The sequence below is a fragment of the Colias philodice genome, chromosome 11 (assembly GCF_061535455.1).
Source record: "Colias philodice isolate Cphi_HAF_F1 chromosome 11, ilColPhil1 Martin Lab GWU primary, whole genome shotgun sequence".
Lineage (NCBI taxonomy): Eukaryota > Metazoa > Arthropoda > Insecta > Lepidoptera > Pieridae > Colias > Colias philodice.
The window spans coordinates 3047354-3071548 of NC_143096.1; the positions used below are offsets into that span (position 1 = coordinate 3047354).

The following is a 24195-nucleotide window of genomic DNA, read 5'->3' on the forward strand; positions in this document are numbered from 1 at the left end:
TTGTTGTTATGTGTTAGGAGAAAATATGATGTATCATGTATGTTCTGTCTCACTGCTCAGCATGAGCCTGACGTCTACGTAAACCTCACAGCGGCAGGCAGCCGCAATTGCTAGTGACGTCACTAACTCACTAACCGGCGATATGAACACGGCGCGGTGAGCTCCTGCATCGCTCACGGCAAGTGACGTCATTCACTCACTTAATTATCAGCGGGGCATGGGGCAAAACCTGTCGCGTTTAATGCGAGTGACGTCACTCACTCACTTGCCAGCTAGCTAAGTTCGACGCGGTGAACCCCCGCCTCGTTAACATCAAGTGACGTCACTAAGTCACACACTCACCGCTTAAGGTTGTCCCGCACGCGCACGTTGAACGCGATGTACCCGAGCGCGGCGGCCGCGGCGTGCAGCGCGACGGCGGCCGCCAGCAGCGAGCTGAGCGCCGCGCGCCGCCCGCCCGCCTCGCTGCCCAGGATCAGCGCACTTGCCCACGCGCCGCACAGGAGAGGCAGGCAGATTATGCTCACGGCGAGTAACATCCTGTGGGAAAGATAAAATAGGTTTTGACGTGACAACGTCTTATAATTCGATAGAGTCGGCTGCACGCACGAAAAAACATGACTCATGCGGCGTTACCTCGCTCTGAGGCGTTCCATGTAAGGCTTGAAGTGCAAGCGAGAGCGCGGAACGAGCGACAAAGAAGTACAATCGGACGTTGTCACGTTCAACTATCGTCAGTAAACCGACTTTACAGACAATCAATTTTTTTAAATGATATTTAGTTAAAGTAAAAAATGCATTTCAGTATTGAGATTACAAAGAACATTGAAAATCGAACTTGAAATAAAAATAAAAAATGTTGTGTGGTTTTATGAAACCACGGTAAAAGTGAAACTGTTCGAACGGTTCCGAACACTGCTTTGTGTAGCGCATGTCGCGTGCCGAGTAGGTATACCTACTCGGCAGCCGCGATACACGCGACATGCGCTACACAGACCAAAAAGTTTGAGACGATGTAATAAAAGTTTCACTTTAAAAACATAATATAACAACTGTTACCTCAGATTCCCAAAGCCAATAACATGGTCTCGTACAGTGAAGGCAGCACGCGTGGCGCCCGCGAGTAGTATGACGGCGGCAAGAGCGTACGCGCCCGCTGGTACTACCACCCACCATACTACTGCTTCGTGGCAGCTCACCCAGCAACTGCGTATGAGCCATTCCAAAATATCAAACATGCTGAACGTTAATAATCAAGTTTTCATTTCTGCCGGCACTCCCGGAGTGCAACCCGTTTTTTTTTAATTTGATATTTTTGATTATATGGCATTCTATTCTTTATAAATTTACATTTAGAAGATATTTTTTAAACATTTAATAATTTCAGAAATGTCAGTTCATTACAGTAGCGGAGTTTAACAAATAAAATCCACTTTTAACGGTAATATTATTTCGAGAAGGTATAAAATTTAAATAAGTAAAAAAATCATAAAAAGCCCTTTCCAATCATTTTCAATGCTTTATTTATTTTGAACCTTTACTGACATATATTTCCACCATTCTATGAAGGAAACGAAATAAACACACGTCCAAATTATCCATCACTTCCACTTACAAGAGCGCATTCCCATACTGATGCTGATGATGCGCCGCAGCGAGCGCCAGCGCGACGGCCGGCGCGGCGTACGCGGCCGCGAGGTGCGGCGCCAGCGGGCCGTGGTTCACGTCGCGCACCTCGCGCACCAGCCGCCGCACCTGCCACGCGTCGCACGCGGCCCAGCCTAGTGCGGACACCCACCAGTAGTGGAGCGACATCGCTGTCACCTTGCAGAGAAACTGTAGACGGATAACAAGTGATAACTGCGTTAAAAACAACCGGCTTCAAACTTGCACTTGCAACATTTACAAATACAGACGAAAATGCTCATAAAATAAAAACTACTGGGCCTGGAATAAAATTGTTATGGGACCAATTCGAAACCATCCCGCATCGAACAAAAGAATCACGTAAATCGGTTCAGAAACCTCGGAGTAATCGGTGTACATACATAAAAAAAACATACCGGCCGAATTGATAACCTCCTCCTTTTTTTGAAGTCGGTTAAAAATGTTTCGATTGTTGGTACATAATTGTAACGTGTGCACCTATCACACGAAACACCCATTGGAAATGCGCAAGCGCATAGGCTTCATTGTTGTGAAATGTACCATTATAATGCCAGAATATTGGAATGTTATTACGTTAAAATACATTCGATGAAATGGTTTATTTGATTTTTTTTAAATACATCTTCAAGTGACGAACATTATTTAGATTCATTTCTATGTTTATTTGTCGTGTGGATGAGATTTTGAAACAAAGGAATTATAGGTACTAAGTAAAATTTTGAAATATTAATTTTAACATTCATAAACTTGTTTGTAAAATACAATCTCACCTCATTCTGTACCAATGTATTCCTTGCTTTCAGCGCTATAAGATACAGCAACTCCGCCATAAACACGCAGAATATTAAATGTTTATGTATAGAGTTGGACACTGTTGCCGCACCGCCACGCATGAGCGACAACGCCGCCCACGTGCAAAGCAGTAGTGGAAGCGATATACTGAACCCGGTGTATGACGTCACTGATTCTAGAAGAGAAGGCTCTGGAATGAACTGGAAAACAAGTAAATAGATAAATAAAACATAGCAGGACATAATATTATTACATAAAATAAATTGTTATTTATAGGTTCCCAAATTAAATCGCCGAAACATACCTCTATATCAACTTCATCTACCAAAACAGCAAATGTAGAGAGGTGGTTGCATGTACAGTTGATAAGAAGCGGATCATTAGAATATGGTGACCAGTTGTAGTCTATCTCTGTGTGACATCCGACGCGAGACCATTCACCCGTCCTGAAGACATAATATTGTAAATGTAATAAAGCACTTTTACACTTTTTAAATGTCTTTTATGCAATTTAGTGTGTAAAAATCCTTACCCTCGTAGAGTAGACCAATGAACACATTGCGGATTCGTTCTCGAGCCAAACGTTTCTCTATTTATATCCAACCACATTTGCAATCTTATTGGCTTCTTCAGTCTTATTCCATTCAAACTTTTATACACTAACTTTTTATCAGTATCTTTGGTTATATTGCTATCTTTGTTTTTAACATCATTTTGATTCATGGTTAACGCCATTGCTTGGGGCTGACTTTCTAGTTTCTCTGCCATAAATGTGGATTCGTTTTCTTGGAAATTATCGTCTGTGTATGAAGATTTATCCTGTTTTTTGAAAGCTGGTTGAATAACTACTGGGCCGTGGTTGTCTTGATTGCCATTTTCATCAGTAGATCCCCAAGGATTTTTGTTGCTATTGCTATTATGATTGTTAACTTGGGTGGGATGCGGATGACCTCTGTTTACATATGTTATTCCTGTGTGATCGAAAAAATATATTTGGAGATTAACTTGCACGAAAGGACTATTTGTTTATAAAAACTTAGTAAAAAAATAGCTTTAAAACTAAAAATCTTACCATCCATATCTTCTATATTATTATCAGAAGTATCCTCTATTTCCTTGGATTCTTTGATCCAAACGTATTCAGGTACAAACAATGAAACTTGTAGAATAGGAGATCCTATGGTGATATTAACTCCCCATCGCCTACTGACTGATTCGTCCATACGCAACGGCATTAACTGTGATGTGTTCCTCGAGTATTGGAGGTAGGAAAATACTGCGCGGGATTCGTACATTGTCTCTACGTTATCTGTGAAAATATTGAAATTTGTATTTTCTATCATACTACTTATTTAAAAAAATGGCATTTCTGATGTGAGAGGTTAATGAGGATGAAGTCATTTATTGGTACTGATAATTTAAATAGTTAAATTTATTTTAAAATATAATCTTGAAAGTTTTATCGTGCATATATAATTCGATACTATCGTATTAAATCTGACATAGGTAAGATAAGAGTTCACTGATAATGCTGATAGGATAATACCATACTGAGCAAGATATGACACGTCTCACAAATAACTTCCGTGTAAATATTTTTCAATACCACTTACCTTGAACATTATTTATCCCAATCAAATCCAAAGGCAGCAGAACTCTCGAATACTTATCGAACTTGTTCTTACTCTTCACGTAATTATTATACTTTGGGAACGAAACGGTGGGACTGGATGGTTTCTTGCTTTTGGATTTATTAATTCCATAATATCCAGTTGTTTGTATGGGAGAGTGTATGAAAGACGATGTGTCGGGTAGTACTACTCTCTCTGTTGTGTACGAGTCGATATTGAAACGGCTTAGTTGGGTTGGCTCGAAGCCGTATATGGATTCCGCTGTTACTATGTCCACGCCGATTACTGGAAGATATCAATATTTATAGTCATTTACATTAGAAAAACAGTATACGGATGGTCGTGAACATTTTTATCCTATGAGAGATAATGAAAAAAAAAAATGTTTAAAGGTGCTTCAAAGCTAATTTAAGCTAATTAATAATATAGAAACATCGCTGCAGAACAATTTTATTCAGGGTTTAGGGTAAAAAAAGTTCACAATTAGCCAAACAGATAATGTTCTATTTTAGTTAGGGGCTATTATTAAGAAACACTTACCCATATCACTAGTAACGATTTCAAACGGATTTGTATACGTATCGTGCTGACTCTCAGCAAGTACTGAGATGTATTTATCAAACTGTTGCATTAAATGTTCAGAACCCCGACCAGTTAGCTCACTGATGCGGCGCCATTCCCTTTGGTATTGCGAGTTTAGGATCGTGTTCGATGATGTTATTATGTTCTGTTTGGAAACATGAATAATGGATTAAGATTTTAATTAAAGTAGTAGATAAAAATGCTGTAGGTAATATACATATGTATATAATATTTACTCCTTTCAGCTCTATTTATATGGTATAAAATGGTACGGGAGCTATTAACGTTTTAAAAAAAGTCATTTTAGTATAGTTGGTTTTTTGATATACTGCTTCTCTTGCTATTTCGGTTAGAGTCCGGGCTTTCTGGCTCGCGGTAGTGGTTGCGTTTATTAGTGCGCATCTTATCTGCACAGGAAAATATCCGTAATTCCGGAAATAGGAAGAGAAACAGTATATCAAAGAACCAACTATACTAAAATTCTCTCTTGTCAACGTTGGTAGCTCCTATACGAAAAGGTGAAGTATGACCGCAACTTACAAGCGTTCTGTGTTTGCGCATGCAGACTTATCCTAAGTCTTATTTAATTTCTATATAAAAAGTATCTTCACAACTCACCCGAACATAGTCCTTATCCTGACTGTGCGTAAGGTTCAATCCAGCTTGTCGCAACTCATACTGTATCAGTTCAAGTAATATCCCTTCAGTGACGAGAATATCTGCACCATATAGGCGTTCTGTGTTCGCACACGCACTAGATAAATCTTCTGCTAGACGTACTCCGACAAATGTGTTCATTGTTAGTTCACCTGTTTCTATTTTGTGCAGCTGAAATAAGTATTGTAAATTGTAACGAAAGTCGTTCAAGCCATAATAAATTATTATCAATGTGAAAAGGGGAGTTAAAATAACTAACCTGTTTTCGTAACTGATAGAACGTGGATGTGGTACAATTAAACGTATCTGGTTCTTGCCATGGTATTACTTGACTTTCATCGCACATTCTTGTTGCTTTTCCACTGGATCCTGTATCAATGAGAAATTAATATTAATCAAGTACTAACATATCGAAATGCATTCAAAAATGGTTTTAAAATTCAGAATAAATTACCTGGCGGGCAGTCGGTGATAGCTTCTATGCCAAATTTAGTTCGTGGCCACCATACTCCAGCCGCAAAAGATTTTGGGCATCCATCATACACAACTGCAAAGAGAGCATAAGATAATAAAAAAGAAGTGTGGCACTCGGGGACTGCCGCGGTAAAGCTATTGCATAGCATGCCTTCAAGCCACGCCTCCGTGCCCGTCGGAGTAGGGAGCGTGAGGTTTTTTCGTTACGGAATTTCTCGATTCGATCCCCGCGCTCAAGGCCCACGATAGAAGCTATGCAATAGCTTAATAACATAACGTGGGTTACTATATAGTTTGGACGATATTTTAAAATAACATTGCTTTTGTCAATACCAGTCAATAAAATAATTATAATAATCGATATCTAAAACTGTTTTATATTATTTGAAAGGCTGGGTATTCCGCGATTTTTAGTGCGCGTTGGCGTGACGTCACCGTACACGCAACCCGAGCAACTTGCCATTCACGTGAACACGATGCATACTCACCCACGCAGTCCGCATTAGGCGTGACGTCACGATACACGTCTACTACTCAACCATACAGCCCGCACCGCACTGTTGGCCGAGCCCGCCTCGTAGCACTACAGGAGGTGGAGCTCTCAGTAGGGAACTAAAGACACTCACCCATACATCCCGCATTGGGCGTGACTTCCGCGTACACGTCGCACGAGTCACACGCGTTACACGTGACGTCACACACACATCTACTCGCCCATACAGCCCGCATTGGGCGTGACCTCCGCGTACACATTATCACATGAGTCGCACGCGTTACACGTGACGTCACACACACATCTACTCGCCCATACAGCCCGCATTGGGCGTGACCTCCGCGTACACATTATCACATGAGTCGCACGCGTTACACGTGACGTCACACACACATCTACTCACCCATACAGCCCGCATTGGGCGTGACCTCCGCGTACACATTATCACATGAGTCGCACGCGTTACACGTGACGTCACACACACATCTACTCACCCATACAGCCCGCATTGGGCGTGACCTCCGCGTACACATTATCACATGAGTCGCACGCGTTACACGTGACGTCACACACACATCTACTCACCCATACAGCCCGCATTGGGCGTGACCTCCGCGTACACATTATCACATGAGTCGCACGCGTTACACGTGACGTCACACACACATCTACTCACCCATACAGCCCGCATTGGGCGTGACCTCCGCGTACACATTATCACATGAGTCGCACGCGTTACACGTGACGTCACACACACATCTACTCACCCATACAGCCCGCATTAGGCGTGACCTCCGCGTACACATTATCACATGAGTCGCACGCGTTACACGTGACGTCACACACACATCTACTCACCCATACAGCCCGCATTGGGCGTGACCTCCGCGTACACATTATCACATGAGTCGCACGCGTTACACGTGACGTCACACACACATCTACTCACCCATACAGCCCGCATTGGGCGTGACCTCCGCGTACACATTATCACATGAGTCGCACGCGTTACACGTGACGTCACACACACATCTACTCACCCATACAGCCCGCATTGGGCGTGACCTCCGCGTACACATTATCACATGAGTCGCACGCGTTACACGTGACGTCACACACACATCTACTCACCCATACAGCCCGCATTGGGCGTGACCTCCGCGTACACATTATCACATGAGTCGCACGCGTTACACGTGACGTCACACACACATCTACTCACCCATACAGCCCGCATTGGGCGTGACCTCCGCGTACACATTATCACATGAGTCGCACGCGTTACACGTGACGTCACACACACATCTACTCACCCATACAGCCCGCATTGGGCGTGACCTCCGCGTACACATTATCACATGAGTCGCACGCGTTACACGTGACGTCACACACACATCTACTCACCCATACAGCCCGCATTAGGCGTGACCTCCGCGTACACATTATCGCACGAGTCGCACGCGCGGCCGATGACCCCGCGCCGACACGCGCACTGCCCGCGCGCGCCGCACGAGCTGTTCGCCGAGCCCGCTGCGTAGCACTGGCACGGGATGCACGAGCTCGAGCCTTCGGGCCGGTAGTGGTTGTCCTAAAGGATAAAAAGATATTTTACAGATGAATGTTTGACAAATATAAGAGATTTTAAGTTGGATAGTTTTCACAAATAAATTTTTATGTTTTATAAATAACTAGCTGACCCGACAGACGTTGTCCTGTCTTCGTGCAAATTGTCACACCCGTGACTATTATGCCCGTAATGTTATCGCCTTTTTTATACTTTTTTTTATTCTGGAGTTTTTCTTTCATAAGTTCCTTCCCCTGACAATAACGAACAAATCAAAGTAAGAATTATCGAAACCAGTCCAGCCGTTCACGCGTGATGCTGTGACCAAGGGAAATAGGGATTCATTTTTATACATATACTAGCGGTCTGCCCCGGCTTCGCCCGTGGTACATATTTACGTTTTTTCTACATAAAAACCATCCTCGTACTTCAAGGAATATAATAAAAAAAGAATTATCGAAATCGGTTCAGCCGTTCTCGAGTTATGCGCTTACCAACACATTTTGCGATTCATTTTTATATATAAGAAGATAGAGATTTTTAATACATTGTATACAGTATCAAGTTCACAGTGACCTATAAACAGTATACTGTATCTTGAGTACTGCACCGTTTGCCAGCTTCTCGTATAGTATATACTACTAGATTTCCGCCCGCGGCTTCGCCCGCGTTTTCAAAGGAAAACCCGCATAGTTCCCGTTCCCGTGAGATTTCCGGGATAAAACCTATCCTATGTGTTAATCCAAGTTACCCTCTATATGTGTGCTAAATTTCATTGTAATCGGTTTAGTTGTTTTTACGTGAAAGAGTAACAAACATCCATACATCCATACTTACAAACTTTCGCCTTTATAATAGTATTAAGATATACCTTGCAGTGACAGAGGCCGGTGTCCTGCGCGCAGTAGGGGTGCAAACCGCGCGCCGCATCACAGTCGCACGGGCCGCAAGTACGCGCGCCCCACCACCCGCCCGGGCACTGCGCTTGCGTGCGCTCCTCTATACATTCACCCTCTGTTGAAATACACAAATAAATTGAAAAAAAAGTAAAAGAAATTAAAAACGTGTCAATGTAATAACATGGACCGTTTATTTTAAAACACGGTCACAAATTTAGGAAAATACCTGAATACAAATATTTTTACAAAAAAGAGCGTGTGTGCCGAGCACACGTGTCAGAAGTGAAACTTCTTTGGCAAGATTCAAAGATACCAAAATCGTCGCCTTACTCCATGACGTGACGGTATTGCTATGACGCGACCATGAAATTTTTCTTTTTATTAAAAAAGTTTCACTTTAAACAACAAACTTTCATTCAAATAACAACATCACTACACAACTTAAACATTTCATTCCCACACAAACTCACCGCTCATAGTATACCCCACGTGGCAAGAGCACGTGTATCCACGCGGTGAGTCATCAGGCACGCAGGTCGCATGTTCCCCGCACGGCTGCAGCTCGCACGCGGCGACGCACTGCGGGCCCACGCGACCGCGCTCGCACTCGCACTCTGTGCTGTCCCACGTGGATATGCATTTACTCTGGAAAATTGTTTATAACGGAACTTGTGAAACAAACATATTGATTTCCCAGATTAACCTCTCAACCACAGATCCGACCGCGACACAATATTTTTTTTATTGTGTCGCGATTTTCTATTGTGTCTGTGATTCCGGGGCCTGATGGATTAAGGCATGTGGAAGCACGTACAGAGTACATCAAGGCGCTGAGCTTGCATTCGATATGACCCAAATTATTTCCAACATTTTATATTTTACTATTATATTAAATCAGTTCATCGCCGACGGTCATTAAGAGCACCTCGCATGACTCACTCATAATAGATAGTTATTATATTTTCCGTTTATTATATTATTCATGTAATATTAATTAACTATTCACAAGTACGAATAGCCCGTACATTCTGGTCCTTCGAGCCGGATGCAGTATTGCTTCGCAATATTTTAAGATGAAGGGTTAATTTTAATAAGAGAAAGAGTATTTTTTAACCAAAATGTAATATGCGGAAGTACTATAATTAATACGTGCTACTTTTTCCCTAACCTAAATGTGGAAGAAACATAAACATTGAAAATGATGCATGAAATCAAAGATTATTTGATAAAAGTTAGCTATCGATATGCTGATGATAAGATGTTGCTGGAAAGAATTAAGGGTGAATTTCAATAAGAGAAGGAAGAAGGTTCGTAGTAGTAAGTTCTTATGAAAAATAGAAAGATGGTAACAAAATAATTCTATTCAATACTTACATAAGGTGGACATATAGACAGCATGCAATCTGATCTAGATTGACAACCGTCTCTGACATTTTCTCTCACAGTTGGTCTGTTCAGCAATGACTGTGCTGTGCCCACACGAACATCCTAAAAAGTTAAAAACATTATAGTCACTAAAGATAACATAGTTGTAACTTAGCATGAACCTAGCGATAGTTCTGACATAGGTTTGAGTATAATTGGCAAATATGACTAAGTATGTGGTTTGAGATATGGTCTAAAAGTTTCAATAATGTTGAATGAATTTTTGAATTTTACCAGTTTTTGGTATGTTGAAATATATTACCTGAATACATCCTTCAAAATATCCCACATCCGATGACAGAATCCCGGCTGTAGTATCTGGTCCACCGATGAGTATCTTGCCAATATATTGTCCTTGTATCTTATTAGCCAGCATCGGCAGTAACGCGTTTCTAAGTCCATAGTCGATAGTAACTGATATATCAGTTCCGAGCCATTTGATTTCTATGCGATGCCATTCGCCATCAGCTAATGTGGTGGATGGTAGGAACATGGTTTCTCCATTGTAAGCGTAGTGCAGGAGTCCGGATTTTAGCTAAAAACAACGGAAAACATCGTGAATGTGAACCAAGTTATTAATTCCACATAGGAAGATCAGTTTGATGAAAACATATTTAATTATTGACATTATGAACACGATTATAGATTTTGATCCATAAGTCTGAGTACTGAATATTTAAACATCCTGTCTTTATACTCCGTATCAAAATAATTTAAAATAAATTCTATTCAAAGTGTGTTTTATTTCGACAATCTGAATACTTTACAGATCACTGTGCAATCATTTTATTCCATTATGTTTTCTTATTATGCTTTTCCCAAATATAAGTATGCTGTAATACTCACAGTGAGCAACACAGAGCTGTTTTGTCCAACTTGCACGGACATAAGGAAGGCGTCACGTTGCCGCGTGCGCACGGACAGCGCGTTGAGCCACGGCAGTTGTATGGGGCGGAGCAGCGGGTTGAATGATAGGGAACCGTCGCCGCTGAACCGCCAGGGGGGTGCGGTCGCTGTAAGGGGAGAGGGGCTAGAATGGTGTCGAAATTCAAAGTGTATGGTAAGTGGAATTGTTTACTCATAGATTAGTTCTATTTCAATTGGGAAGTTTTCTCATAGATTATTTCGTATAGGTACTTGTATACCTAATACGCTGAAATAACCAAAAAATTTTAGTTATCAGAATGTTTGGACAGCAAAAGTTAAAATGCCCAAAAATCATGTTCAAAATGTCTGGAAACTTCAAATAATGTGATTCAATTTGAACTTCACAACCTTACAGAAAAGCTCAATAGTTTTGTTAGTTAGTGACTGCAAGCGCTTCTGCACTACTACCGTGCCGTTGTACACTAGCCACACTCACACTCGGCGCAGTCCTTGCCCGTGTAGCCCTCAGCACAGTCGCACAGGAACGTGTCCCACAGGTCGCGGCACGCGGCGCCGTTGTAGCACGGGGCGCTGCTGCACTGCGAGCGCTTCTGCGGGCAGCCCGCTACGGTGCCGTTGTCTGCTACGTAGCTACGAATATAAAATAGTGTAACACATTGCTCTGAACTGCGCTTCGAATACGCACATCATATTATTTTCTTGGTGGAAGCAGTGTAGGTGTAGCGTAGAATGAAATGAAATGGTACAATAATTGTACGGGGCAAAAAGTTCACCTATGATCGAAATAAACAAAGGTGTGATAATTTTTATAAGATAGTAAAATAAGAGATGTTTGAATATACGAGGAGCCAAACTGTCACCTATTTTAACAAATACGACAAAATACAAAATAGTATTTAAAAGTAAGTCAAATATTATCCGTAAATTTTCTGTATGTTGCAATCAAAGTAGGTATTTCTTTATTGTATTGCGTAATTTACTTCTACCTTAAAAAATAGAATTCGTGCAATATATCAAAAGTGGGATGTCTCAAAGCTAAGAATTATGAAATTTTTCTATTCTACATAATTCAGTAAATTTACCTGTTTAGATCGATAAACTTGTGGTCAATATACAGATCTGAGATGCATCCAACAAAATCCTTATTCTTGACTTGGAAACTGGACGGTATGTTTGGCAAGCCACCGATCTGTAGCGGGCCGGTGAGGTCCAGGAACCTGTGGATAGCACTGCACAGTTTATTTTCTATGCCAATGTCTGTGACTTGGGTCATTATAGAATTTTTAATAGTTTATTGTCAAATTAAGAAAAGGTTAAGTATAGTAAAACTTTAATATTAAAAGAGCGTGTATGCCGAGCACACGTGTCAGAATTGAAATTTCTTTGGCAAAATTCAAAGATACCAAAATCGTCGCCTTACTCCATGACGTGACTTGCCATGACTCGACCTTGAAATTTTACTCTCAACGCGCCTAAAGAAGTTTCACTTCAATAAAAATTTTATATGTATATTTAGAAAATCTTTACCTGTGGCAAGTTTCGGTGGGAATATCGCAGCGAGGTGGCAATAATTTTCTGGTAAAATTTGCGCATGCATATTTGACACCGAATTCCGCTGCTCCAGCCAATGATAACGCTTTATCACAATCATCTAGGATCATTGTTGCCGTCTGTAAACAAATAAAACATTTTAATTCAGCTCAATAAATTATTATCTCATTCAATACATTAAACTGCGTTGCCAACTGGTTTACTATATAATAAATGGTTCCACATACATTTCGCCGTTTACCTTCTTTTATATTTACATCTTTAATAAGACCGAACTTGTAATCCAAAATTAAATGAAATTCGTTATTCGCAACAACATGCACAGTGCTACTCATTCTGATTCATTGACCATAATAACACGTTTCATTTATTGGCTAAACTGTGTTCTTTAACCTGTCTTAACCAGACACTCACCCGGTTATAATAATCCACTTGTACGCTATGCCATTCTCCATCAGCCACGTTCCCCTCCACAGTAACCTCTGCCCTAGCTCCCCCTAACGCGAAGCTGAACCGCAGCCCGGTTCCCCCGCGACCCACACTCGATGCCACTTCTAGCGCGATGAAGTCGTGCCGCTCGTTGTATCGCCCGTTGTACAGGAGGAGACCGGACGTGGATTGGGTTGCAAATCTGAAAGGTTTGTGATGTAATATGATGAATTGTGATGATTTTTATTTTCAGGATTCAGATAAAATATCATGTACCTAAGTACGTGTTTCATTAAGGGCGCGTTCCCACCGTGTCGTGACGACAGATAATCGTGTAGTTTTAAGTGTCGTGGCTTATATGTTTAAATGGAGGTGTTCACATTTAGAACGACACAATTTACTATAGATAGTTGGCACTAACGACAAAAAAACTGATTTCTTGTAGTCTATTATGTAAAAAATTAACTTCACACGAACGTCAGCTTACATAACTGAAGTAAACGTCTTATACTACCCAATCGCGATGTGCTATGCACTGCGACTCACTAAGACATAGCGACTCATCTTCTTTATCTACTCACCTCAACTTCAAATGAAACCGATGCCGTTTCTTAATGCCTGGGAACGTCAAAAACGAAGTGGGTGGGAAGCTCCTAGCACTGAGCTCACACATGGGCGTAGTATAAAGCTCATCTATAGAACAGCCCTGGCACAAGATACCGCCTTCACGGCGCGCCACACATTGTGACCCGCTACGGCAAAGTGACCCATCGTTGAGATCGCAAGTGGCCTTTGTTAGTATCGTCTCGCAGTTCTCGCCTGGGAATGTGTATATGGTTATAACATTGGTGGTGGAAATGTGATTTATTGTAATAGCATTGATGGTAATAACATCGCTGATGGTAATGATATTGTTAAAATAATAATTCATGTTATTGATATAAATACTAGTAGTGACATGAATGGTGAAAATAACATTACTTCATACAAAAACAATAGTGATAATATTGATAGTAATGACATTAAAATTAGAATAATGAATTTGCCTGATTATATTGATAAAGCTAATAACTTTAGGAATACAATTTACTGAATTATAAGAAGTATTTATAGCAGTAACAAACCTGTAAATCCAGCAGGGCAGACGCAAGTATAGCCCCCCTCTCGTCTAATACAAGTCCCATTGTTCACGCATGGTGATGAATAGCATAGATCTACTTCAGTGTCGCACATATAGTGTTCCCGGGAACCTAAACATAATTAATATATTTTTAAGAATACAATGTACCTAATTCTGAATATTACATTTCTTATTATCAGATATTTCGGCACAATAGGAGATCACTTTTATTCAAAGAAATATTGGACTCTATAAGATGTGAAAGTAGAGACGCTTACCTGTAAATCCTTTAGGGCACTGACAAGTGAATGTCGTCACAGGATAAATAGGTCTAAATAATACTGAATCGCTGTTTATAAAGCCGGAAGCATTCCCAAACTTGAGTACAGTGAGACATTCTTGGAAGTTGAGGCAAGGTTCATGGACACATACATTGTCATCGAATGGAAGTACCTGTATAAAATTTGGATATTTGAAACTTCATTTTCACTTTGGTTAGTTTTATTTAAACAAATAAGGACCCCAACTAGTCAACTGTATCGAAACAAACATCAATTTATACATAACAGAATTGTTCCAGTACATAATATTAAAGAGAGACTTGACCATAAAAACAAAATTAAAATATATAACGAATTATTGCAATGTATAATTTTCCATTAGACTGAAAATTAAATACAATTAAAGGGCGTCATTAATTTAGGTAGGTATTATTTGCACTTAAAATCGATTATAATAGACAGTGAAAATTAAAAGAAAGAAGATATAAAGAAAGATCATTCGAAAGAAATATGAAAAGAGAAAATGGATCTAAATAAACAACAAACCTGTACAGTAGCAAGTCTAGCTAGTGTAGTGCGGTGCAAGTACACTCGCTCGCGCAAGTGCGTAGGCGAGTAGAAGGGATCTTTCTCAGATTCACCCGCACTACGACGCGCTGAGAACGATACGTTCAGAATATTGCCGGATACGTCTGTGTCGTCCTGGGGGAGTAATTGTAACAGATAAATTAAATTCAACCTTATTAGATTAAAATAGAGTGGGATTTATAATGCACCAAAAATCTGGTGAACATTTTTTGTTACTGATTGTGTATGATTTGTGTTTATCGTGTAATTTATTAAATTGATAAATTCGCACACACTTATGTTGTAGAAACGAAACCCGTAAAATTATTATACATTAATTAATGATCGATGATCACAGAAGATCAACGAAACCTGTCTGTGTAATCTGGGAAAGACTGACTTGTAAACCAATATTTAAATAAAATGGCTAATTTACTGTAATTTCTAAATGTGGATGTAAATAAAACTTCTGACAATAATCCTTACACCATTAAATCTTTTATAAGCCTACCTGTATGCTAAATATATAGATATTCTCTTTAGGGCATGGTATAATAGCAGCAAGTCCATCTATAAAGAAGCCCAGTAGTGGAGACAGGAATCTCTCAGCCGTCATGTCGTTCAAACGCACTGTGATGGAGTTAAACAACATGTCCTCTGTTATGAGTCGGACTAGCAGTTGCATCATTGCTTTTACTTCGTTTACACCATCTGAAATTAGGTTAAAGTGTTTTTATTTTAATTTGGGAGATTTGATAGGTGTGAGGTGTGAAACTTGATCAGGTGGCAAATAATCATGTTGTGTCTTAGCATATTTCACTTGTAATATTTTCAATAACAAATGTTTTTTGTTTTAATATTATTTTTTTTTGAGAATAGGGAAGTACTTGGCCACAATCTCTCCTGATGTCAAGCTGAGATTTGGTCTAAGATGGTACGCGCTTCCCTAGAAGGTACCTGTTCACTTAAATTATTATCAATTTTTTGTGATAATTGTATCGTATGCAAAATTTAGTCTATGATCATGATAGATCAAATAATGGTTGATAATTTTGGGATACTACTAGGGGCAATTTAATATTACCTACTTTTAATTTACTGTAATGATGCAAAGTGATTTCAATTATTATTTTAATTCGAAATAAAAGTAACATTGCGGTTTTTACCTGTGACCGAGATTTCCATGGTAGCCAATTTCTGTACATTAGTATTCAGCTGCGGTGAGAGCGTCATCGAACCGGAAGTTTCGTTCAATAGAACCAGATTCGCGTTATTTCCTGATAATATGCGATATTGAAGCTGAAAATAGGAATAAAATTGTTAAGAAAATGATCAAGTTTGGTTTCAAGTTTATGATCTGCATTAATTTTATATTATTAATGATCCAATACTTTTCAACACCCCGCTTTTCTACCATCACACCTATATTTCTTAATTCTTTCTCAAATAATACAATCCAGAAGAAAAACGATCGAATTATTTTATTAAAGAATCCATACAGTCATATAATTTTCACAAACCTTATCCGAAACATCAGCATCATAAGCCGGAACGCGTCCAAACGGTCCCACAGGAAAGCAATCCTTATAATTATTGAAGATCACTTGGAAATCCTTCATCATTGGCGCATTATCATTCACATCTGTGACCATTATTTCAATTCTGACGTCATTCCACAATGGTGGACTTGCTGCTCGAATCACGAGTTCGTATTTCTTACGAGGACTTTCATAGTCCAGATCTACCATTGTTACGAGTTCTGCTTTGTCTGAACCTTGGCGGGTTTCAAGGGAGAAACTGTTTGAATCATCTCCACCTATGAGAAAAAATTAGAATTAAATTTAGCCAGTGTGATAAGCATTCATTATTATTGATATCTAGATTTTTAGGTGCATTTAACTATATCCTACACATAACGCCATAAAGATGTTAAATCAAACAATGCTAATAATGCCAGTACAATTGTGTTTTTAATGAAAATATAACTTGCAATATCTACTATTTAGAAATTTTTACCGATCAGGAGACTGCACAGAAATATAATATGACTAACACCTTAAAAATTTGACGCTATAAACAAGTATCTTTTAATTTACCAGTGATGACCAATGACTACTATGACAATAAGGTCTTTTGAATAAGGTCTATCCAGTGACCACTGTGACAATGAGGTTTATGAAATAACGCAAAAGAGTTGACCAATTTAAGAAATCTTACCTTTAATAGAATAATGCACCACAGCATTAGCCCCTTCATCCGGATCATTAGCATATATCTCTCCCACTGTGGTGCCGATCGGACTGTTCTCTGGGATGTAAAATGTGAGACAATCGCTTGAAAATACTGGCGGAGAATCGTTTATGTCCTCGATTTTTATGTGCACTATTACCTGTGAATATGATTCAGATTGAAATGTTGGTAGGATAATAAACAACGATAATAAATGATGTAGGAAGAGTGAGACTAAGTCAAGTTAGGCATTATTCTAGAAATGGTGACTTTTTTGTAGTTTTTGGTCAGGGCAAAATAAATTTGCAAGAAAATTTAACAGTTGTCAAATTTTGTTTTAGGAAAAGGCTTTTAAAAACAACATTTAACAAAATACGTTAATATTGAGTTATAGATGTTGTAGATTATGGTAGATATTTTTAAGGACAGAGCTAGTCGTCCGCTAAACGGATGAATAAAATAAATTAGTCGTCCGATTACCGGATGAATAAAATAATTTAATCGTCCGATAACATCTATTTATCTATATAGTTAGGTTATCGGGGTTTCTTTAGAGAACTGCCGCACGTATTATAGGTTTTTTGTGGGGGGAGGAGAGGGGAGGAGGGCACACGTAGGTATTTGATTTTTTTTTTGCGCGTCGACGGAGCCCCGCTTCGCGGGGCTCCTATTTCTGTGTAGTTTTTTTTTTAAGAAACCTAACCTAACCTAACTTAACGGCTAACCTAACCTAAACTTGATTTTTTTTGCGCGTCGACGGAGCCCCGCTTCGCGGGGCTTCTATTTCTGTGTAGTTTTTTTTTTAAGAAACCTAACCTAACCTAACCTAACGGCTAACCTAACCTAAACTTGATTTTTTTTTGCGCGTCGACGGAGCCCCGCTTCGCGGGGCTCCTATTTCTGTGTAGTTTTTTTTTTAAGAAACCTAACCTAACCTAACCTAACGGCTAACCTAACCTAAACTTGATTTTTTTTTGCGCGTCGACGGAGCCCCGCTTCGCGGGGCTCCTATTTCTGTGTAGTTTTTTTTTAAGAAACCTAACCTAACCTAACCTAACGGCTAACCTAACCTAAACTTGATTTTTTTTTGCGCGTCGACGGAGCCCCGCTTCGCGGGGCTCCTATTTCTGTGTAGTTTTTTTTTTAAGAAACCTAACCTAACCTAACCTATACTAACCTAACCTAAACCTAACCTAACGAATTGAGGGCGAATATCTCGGCCATTTTTGATTTTAGAGAAAAGTTGTTCCTATAAAACATGCTTATATTAGCGTAATCTTTACGATAAAACAATAATAAATAGGTGTTATAATGACACCAACTCCATCAAAAATTTTAACAATAATAAATAGGTGTTATAATGACACCAACTCCATCAAAAATTTTCTAAGTCCTGCGCCCCCTTTGCTTTAGTCCAACCCAACTAGCTTTAGTGTTAAAAGGTTATCTAGTAATCCGAATAATCGGACGATTAAATTATTTTATTCATCCGGTAATCGGACGATTAAATTATTTTATTCATCCGGTAATCGGACGACTAATTTATTTTATTCATCCGTTTAGCGGACGACTAGACACTTCGTATTTTTAATCCCTACACTATCCTCTTCAGAACGAGGAATTGGAAATGTTCTGAAATATTAATAATCAATTATGTAGATTCTCTAGATTTTAATTTAAACTTACAGTAGAACTCTGCGGAGGTGAACCTCCATCAACAGCCAGCGCTTTCAAATCATACGTCGCTACTGATTCGCGATCCAATGCCTTATTGGTTCGTATAACTCCAGACGCTGGATCTATAACAAATGATCCTTCTTCCCGATCTTTTGGATCTAGTTCATAGTGCACCCGACCGTTGAGACCTACGTCCGCGTCTGTTGCTGCCACTTGAGTTACTGAAGTACCTGGTAAAGTAAAAGAATATTATTATTTTGGCTTGATTGTATCATCGTATGATGAAAATTTCATTAAGTAGGAATAAATTGAAGTACCGCAAAGAACTTTTAACAAAATGTTATAACAACGACACATTAAATTCTCAATGTACATATGTCCACATTAGAATAAACACTTGTTTAGAGGAAATACACAAACTTATTTTAGTATACCAAAATATGAAAAAAGGACACATAAATACAATAAAGTTTATTAAATCAGTCAGTCTACCAGTAACGTTAACTCCGAAAACGTAGAGTTAATACATGAATAAATAGTAACATACCAACTAAAGCATCCTCCATTATAGTGGCTGTATACAGCTGTTGTTTAAACACAGGCTCATTATCATTAACATCAACAACAGATATTTCTACATCAGTAGTATCAGATAATGCTGGTACTCCACCATCTCTTGCTGTTACCGTTAATAAATATCCTGAAAATTAGGATTTTGGTTTAAAAATCGATAATTTTCTATGTTTGTCTTAAATTACAAATATCATTTTCATCATCTTCAGTAAAAAATCATAATCAACACAAATAATTGAATTGAAATTTTCGTTGTCATACCTATTATTTATCTTAGCGTATTATATGTACGTTATTTGGTAACATTTGAAATAGTAAGAATCTATAACTTATATATTTAAGAATGAATAGTATGTGAATTGACTTTTATTCGATCCAATTTCGCGATAAACGCATTCCAACCAAGTGTGAGTTGAGATCGAACGATAAAACATCTTTATATGGACCGGGCCTTTGTGTTTAAAGATACGTGCTTTGAATGCACGCTCAATACGTAATCATTCTGTAGAAATGGTCCGGAAAGAAAATTCAGTCTCGAATCTTACGGATTCTTTAAATTTAATCCAGTACTGACTTTATACTTACATGTAGTTTAAAGAAAGAAAATTTTTATTTTGAGTACACAATTTACGTATTTTTGGGTTTGGAAAGTCATTTAAAAGCTTTCGCCGTGTATATTGTCACCGATAAATAAAAATAAATAAAAAATAAAAATATCTTTAAATATTTGATCAAATGTGGTTCACAAGTTATTACTTTAAGGAAAGTACAGCACATTCGCCAGTTACTATTTTAATTTTGCTTTTATCAATCTACTCACCACTCATAGTCTCTCGATCCAGCAATTTATTAGTAGTAATAGCACCAGTTTGTGGATTTATAAGAAACTCCTGCTCATGATGCGCTACAGCTTCGTTCGATATTTCTGAAGTTAATGTATATGTTATTTGGGCATTTACTCCCACATCACTGTCTGTTGCTGACACTACAAGAACTGTTGTACCTACTGGAGCATCTTCAAATACCTGGAAAGTTAATTAATTTACATATTTATCAATAAGTGATTCGATAGAACCTATTTTATATTAGGTGTTCCACAAGGGTCTTAGCTGAGACCGATGATATTTAATATTTGCGCTAACGGTAAGATTAACATAAGAGTTATGATGTAAATATTTTAAGCATCCAATTTTATCTATGTCTCTAGAAATTTATTAATTTATGAATAATATGTGAACAACAATAAATTAACGGTTCTTTCCAACTTACCGAAGCGGTATACGGGGCGTTTTCAAACACAGGTGCGTAATTATTAGCATCAGTTATATTAATATGAACCATGGCTGTATCGGATCTTCCTCCAGAATCAGTAGCAGTGACTGTAAGGACATATCGCCTTTCCTGTTTGAAGTCAAGTGGTTGAGCCACTGTGATCAGACCGCGGCCATTTTGTGATGTTATGGAGAAACGACCGCGCGTATTGCCGCCTGTTATCTCGTAGTGTAACCTGATAAATGTAACTTAGTTTGAATCTATCTTATAAAGGTCATACTTTAAGAATAGAATAATAAACAGGCATTTGAACTAGTTACTCTATAAGACTGCTTTTGAACTAATTCAATTTATAATTCAAAGTAATGAATTAGAAGTAATCTTCTTGGTAATAATAGTTATGTTTCCTCAATATGTTCACTACTTGATAATTTTTCTATCTCAGTCTCCCTGTGACCACGCTCGCTGCAAAGTGCGCGAAATGTTGGGAAAATTATATAATGAATAAATCGCGTTTAAAATCCGTTCAAATCTTTAATTTCAAAATTTTCCTTTCAATAAGGATGATCATAATATTGTCTCTAGGAATTCGTATTTAGGTACTCAATATTTAAGATCTTTTATCAAAGTTCCAACGCCAAAAAAAGACCATTATCAAAGTTCTAACTTTTTCTATATTTCCCATACAAATAATTCCAACTTACCGATTATCCTCATCAGCATCAGTAGCAGTGACAGTGACCACCGGAGTACCAGGCGGTTCATCTTCTGCAAGTTCCACATCATACTGTGCGGGCGCAAATACTGGGTCATTATCGTTAACATCTTGTACAACCACTACTACGGATGCTGTGGCTGATCGAGGTGGTGTCCCGTTGTCTGTTGCTGTTACCTGTGAAAAAAAATTGGTTGTCTGTAAAGTCGGTTTACTGACGATAGTTGAACGTGACAACGTCTTAAGGCCGATTGTGCTTCTTTGTCGCTCGTTCCGCGCTCTCGCTTGCACTTCAAGCCTTCCATGGAACGCCTCAGAGCGAGGTAACGCCGCATGAGTCATGTTTTTTCGTGCGTGCAGCCGACTCTATCGAATTATAAGACGTTGTCACGTCGAAAAGTTGTTAGTTTTGTTTGTATTTATTTTTGGAAAATTGATTATCGCTTTTCATTTAGGATAAGCATTGTTTCTGTCTTGAATTGAGTTAAGTAAACATAGCTTTGGTATGAGAATAAAATAAAATTTACTGGTTACCTTTTGTAACGTAAATTGGAATTTGATTAGTGATTTTAAGTTGATATAATAATTTGTTTTAGTTAGCTTTTAATTAAGTGTCATAAAAAGTTTACATATTTAACGAATAATGATTGATAACTGCAAAGTGCATGTTCCACAAGTAAATTGCACTTTGAACCAATAATAAAAAATATTTTTTCCAGGTGTCACACAAACAAAAATACCACATCTAACTTACTTGCAACTGATATTTAGACTGCACTTCTCTATCCAAAGTCCCCGAGGTGTAAACCCACCCGGATCTAGGGTCGATAGTGATCGGCAGCTCAGTGTTGCCGTTATATTCCTTATCGCTCAGGTTGTATGTTAGTTCGGCGTTCACACCCTCATCCGCGTCGTAGGCTTGTACCTGAGAAGTTATTAATATTTTCAAAAGGGTGTTTGATATTTTGATTGTGTTTCAAAGAAAGCAGTTGTACTTGGACTTTTCTCGATATTATTGGAGGCGTATCATTGTCAAATGAAATATAAAATAAAACGCTCATAAAAACGTATTATAGCGCAGCCAAATCCATACTTATTATTGCATTAAAATCATCAAAAAGGAGTGAGCTAACATATTTTAAAATATATAAAAAAATCCCTAAAATTATATCACAGAAAAATTATGTACCCATATCGAAAAATAAATTTTATAACCATTTATCCTTACCCTAACAATACTATAACCAACAGGCACACTCTCGCTAACTGACTCTTGGAAAAGCGAAGTATAGAATCTCGGCGAGTTATCGTTCACATCCTTAACATTGACTAGAAGCTGTGTAGTGTTCGATCTGGAGGGACTTCCACCGTCTGCAATATTGACAAAATAAGTATTGAAGATAGATGAAGAGATAAAAAAGGTCAGAAGTGAAACTTCTTTGGCAAAATTCAATGATACCAAAATTGTCGCCTTACTCCATGACGTGACGGTATTGCCATGATGCGATCTTGAAATTTTACTCTCAACGTGCCTAAAGAAGTTTCACTTCAAAACTTGAGTATTTTAATTGTTTCAGGTAGTTTTGTTTAAAAAAATTAATGATACCTACTTGAAAGTTTAATTTGAATAGGTTAAGTGCTTAATTTGAAAGGAATAATGTTCATGAGAAAATCATGATAAAAAGTTCATAAAGCTCAGAGTTTGATCAAAGTCAATTAATATAGATAAAAATTCGTATTCAATATTTTTAATTAACTTTCAGAGCCTTTCAGAACTTTTAAATCGCAGAAGCTTTAAACCTTTATTATCTTTACTAACGTTCTGCCCGTGGTTTCGTTTGCATCGCAACAATATAATTCGACAGCTCTGTTTATTCAAGTAATATTACATTTTACATTGAAGACTGGACAATATTGTATGGACTAACAGTTATTAACTTCAAAGCTTTGTTTCTCTATTTCTTCAAATTCATCAAATCACATCAAACCATTTCGTCCCACATAAACATACATACATACAAAAACCAACAAACCTTGAGCTCTTATCACCAGTCGGTAGCTCCTCACTTGTTCATAGTCAAGCGGTTTGACAAGCGACACATCCCCACTCAGGCTGTCTATAGAGAACTGCATTTGTGTGTTCCCGCCAATAATAGCGTAGCGGATAGCTGCGTTCGCGCCTATGTCGTAGTCTTTTGCTCTATGGATTGAAAATAAATAATATAGGTTATGTAAAAAAAAATAGGTAAGTAAAACCGAAGAATATAAGAAATTCGATTACTAAAGTAGCTTCATGGGTCAGGTGTTGCCAAGATATGGCAAAAGCCCGTCGCGTAATCGATTTGTTTCCATTCTTTATTTTTTTTCATTAATTATAAAGCATTAAAATAAATTAAAACTAAGACAAAAAATTGAAAAAAAAAATTGCTTTTTTAGCTGCGATATTGTAACCGTGGATATAATTGAATAAAATATAGTGCATGGTTATTATAGACTAAGAGTCATTCAAGTTAAAAGTTCGTAAAATGCATTATTGCACATGTTATTGTAAGCTAAATTCCAGCAAGCTATCAAGTATAAATAAAGTATTGCAAAGCATTTCCTAAGTTTTGCGACAAATGTCGTTGCTTCCTGGATAGTTCGGGAAACATTTTCAGACAGCTGTCATTGTGCAATACAATTTTATTTTGAAACTTCATTTCAAAGTT

The 24195-nt window shown here is 38.4% G+C and overlaps 1 protein-coding gene across 7 annotated transcripts in view; it reads right to left on the reverse strand.

The window, feature by feature from the left end:
* stan (Protocadherin-like wing polarity protein stan) overlaps positions 1-24195 on the reverse strand; it is a 145231-nt gene that overhangs the window by 6882 nt on the left and 114154 nt on the right. For 2 of the 7 annotated variants that reach the window (XM_089700546.1, XM_089700543.1), the window contains exons 8-46: positions 23521-23687; positions 22716-22858; positions 22242-22412; positions 21477-21664; positions 20770-21007; positions 20321-20525; positions 19475-19627; positions 18937-19157; positions 17239-17410; positions 16542-16837; positions 16188-16320; positions 15533-15732; positions 15001-15156; positions 14452-14626; positions 14178-14303; positions 13635-13872; positions 13039-13255; positions 12601-12743; positions 12156-12302; positions 11549-11703; positions 11032-11198; positions 10448-10720; positions 10135-10248; positions 9231-9405; positions 8733-8875; positions 7727-7885; positions 6701-6725; positions 5785-5877; positions 5590-5699; positions 5292-5501; positions 4632-4818; positions 4074-4376; positions 3533-3769; positions 2993-3431; positions 2765-2906; positions 2439-2660; positions 1616-1836; positions 1060-1206; positions 343-540 (exon numbers count right to left, since the gene is read on the reverse strand). In XM_089700546.1, coding sequence (XP_089556672.1) covers positions 343-540; positions 1060-1206; positions 1616-1836; positions 2439-2660; positions 2765-2906; positions 2993-3431; positions 3533-3769; positions 4074-4376; positions 4632-4818; positions 5292-5501; positions 5590-5699; positions 5785-5877; positions 6701-6725; positions 7727-7885; positions 8733-8875; positions 9231-9405; positions 10135-10248; positions 10448-10720; positions 11032-11198; positions 11549-11703; positions 12156-12302; positions 12601-12743; positions 13039-13255; positions 13635-13872; positions 14178-14303; positions 14452-14626; positions 15001-15156; positions 15533-15732; positions 16188-16320; positions 16542-16837; positions 17239-17410; positions 18937-19157; positions 19475-19627; positions 20321-20525; positions 20770-21007; positions 21477-21664; positions 22242-22412; positions 22716-22858; positions 23521-23687 — 7209 coding nt within the window. Of the gene's footprint in view, positions 1-342; positions 541-1059; positions 1207-1615; positions 1837-2438; positions 2661-2764; positions 2907-2992; positions 3432-3532; positions 3770-4073; positions 4377-4631; positions 4819-5291; positions 5502-5589; positions 5700-5784; positions 5878-6700; positions 6726-6973; positions 6999-7701; positions 7886-8732; positions 8876-9230; positions 9406-10134; positions 10249-10447; positions 10721-11031; positions 11199-11548; positions 11704-12155; positions 12303-12600; positions 12744-13038; positions 13256-13634; positions 13873-14177; positions 14304-14451; positions 14627-15000; positions 15157-15532; positions 15733-16187; positions 16321-16541; positions 16838-17238; positions 17411-18936; positions 19158-19474; positions 19628-20320; positions 20526-20769; positions 21008-21476; positions 21665-22241; positions 22413-22715; positions 22859-23520; positions 23688-24195 lie in introns of all 7 variants that reach the window. The other 5 variants (XM_089700547.1, XM_089700544.1, XM_089700548.1 and 2 more) reach the window with 4 other exon arrangements.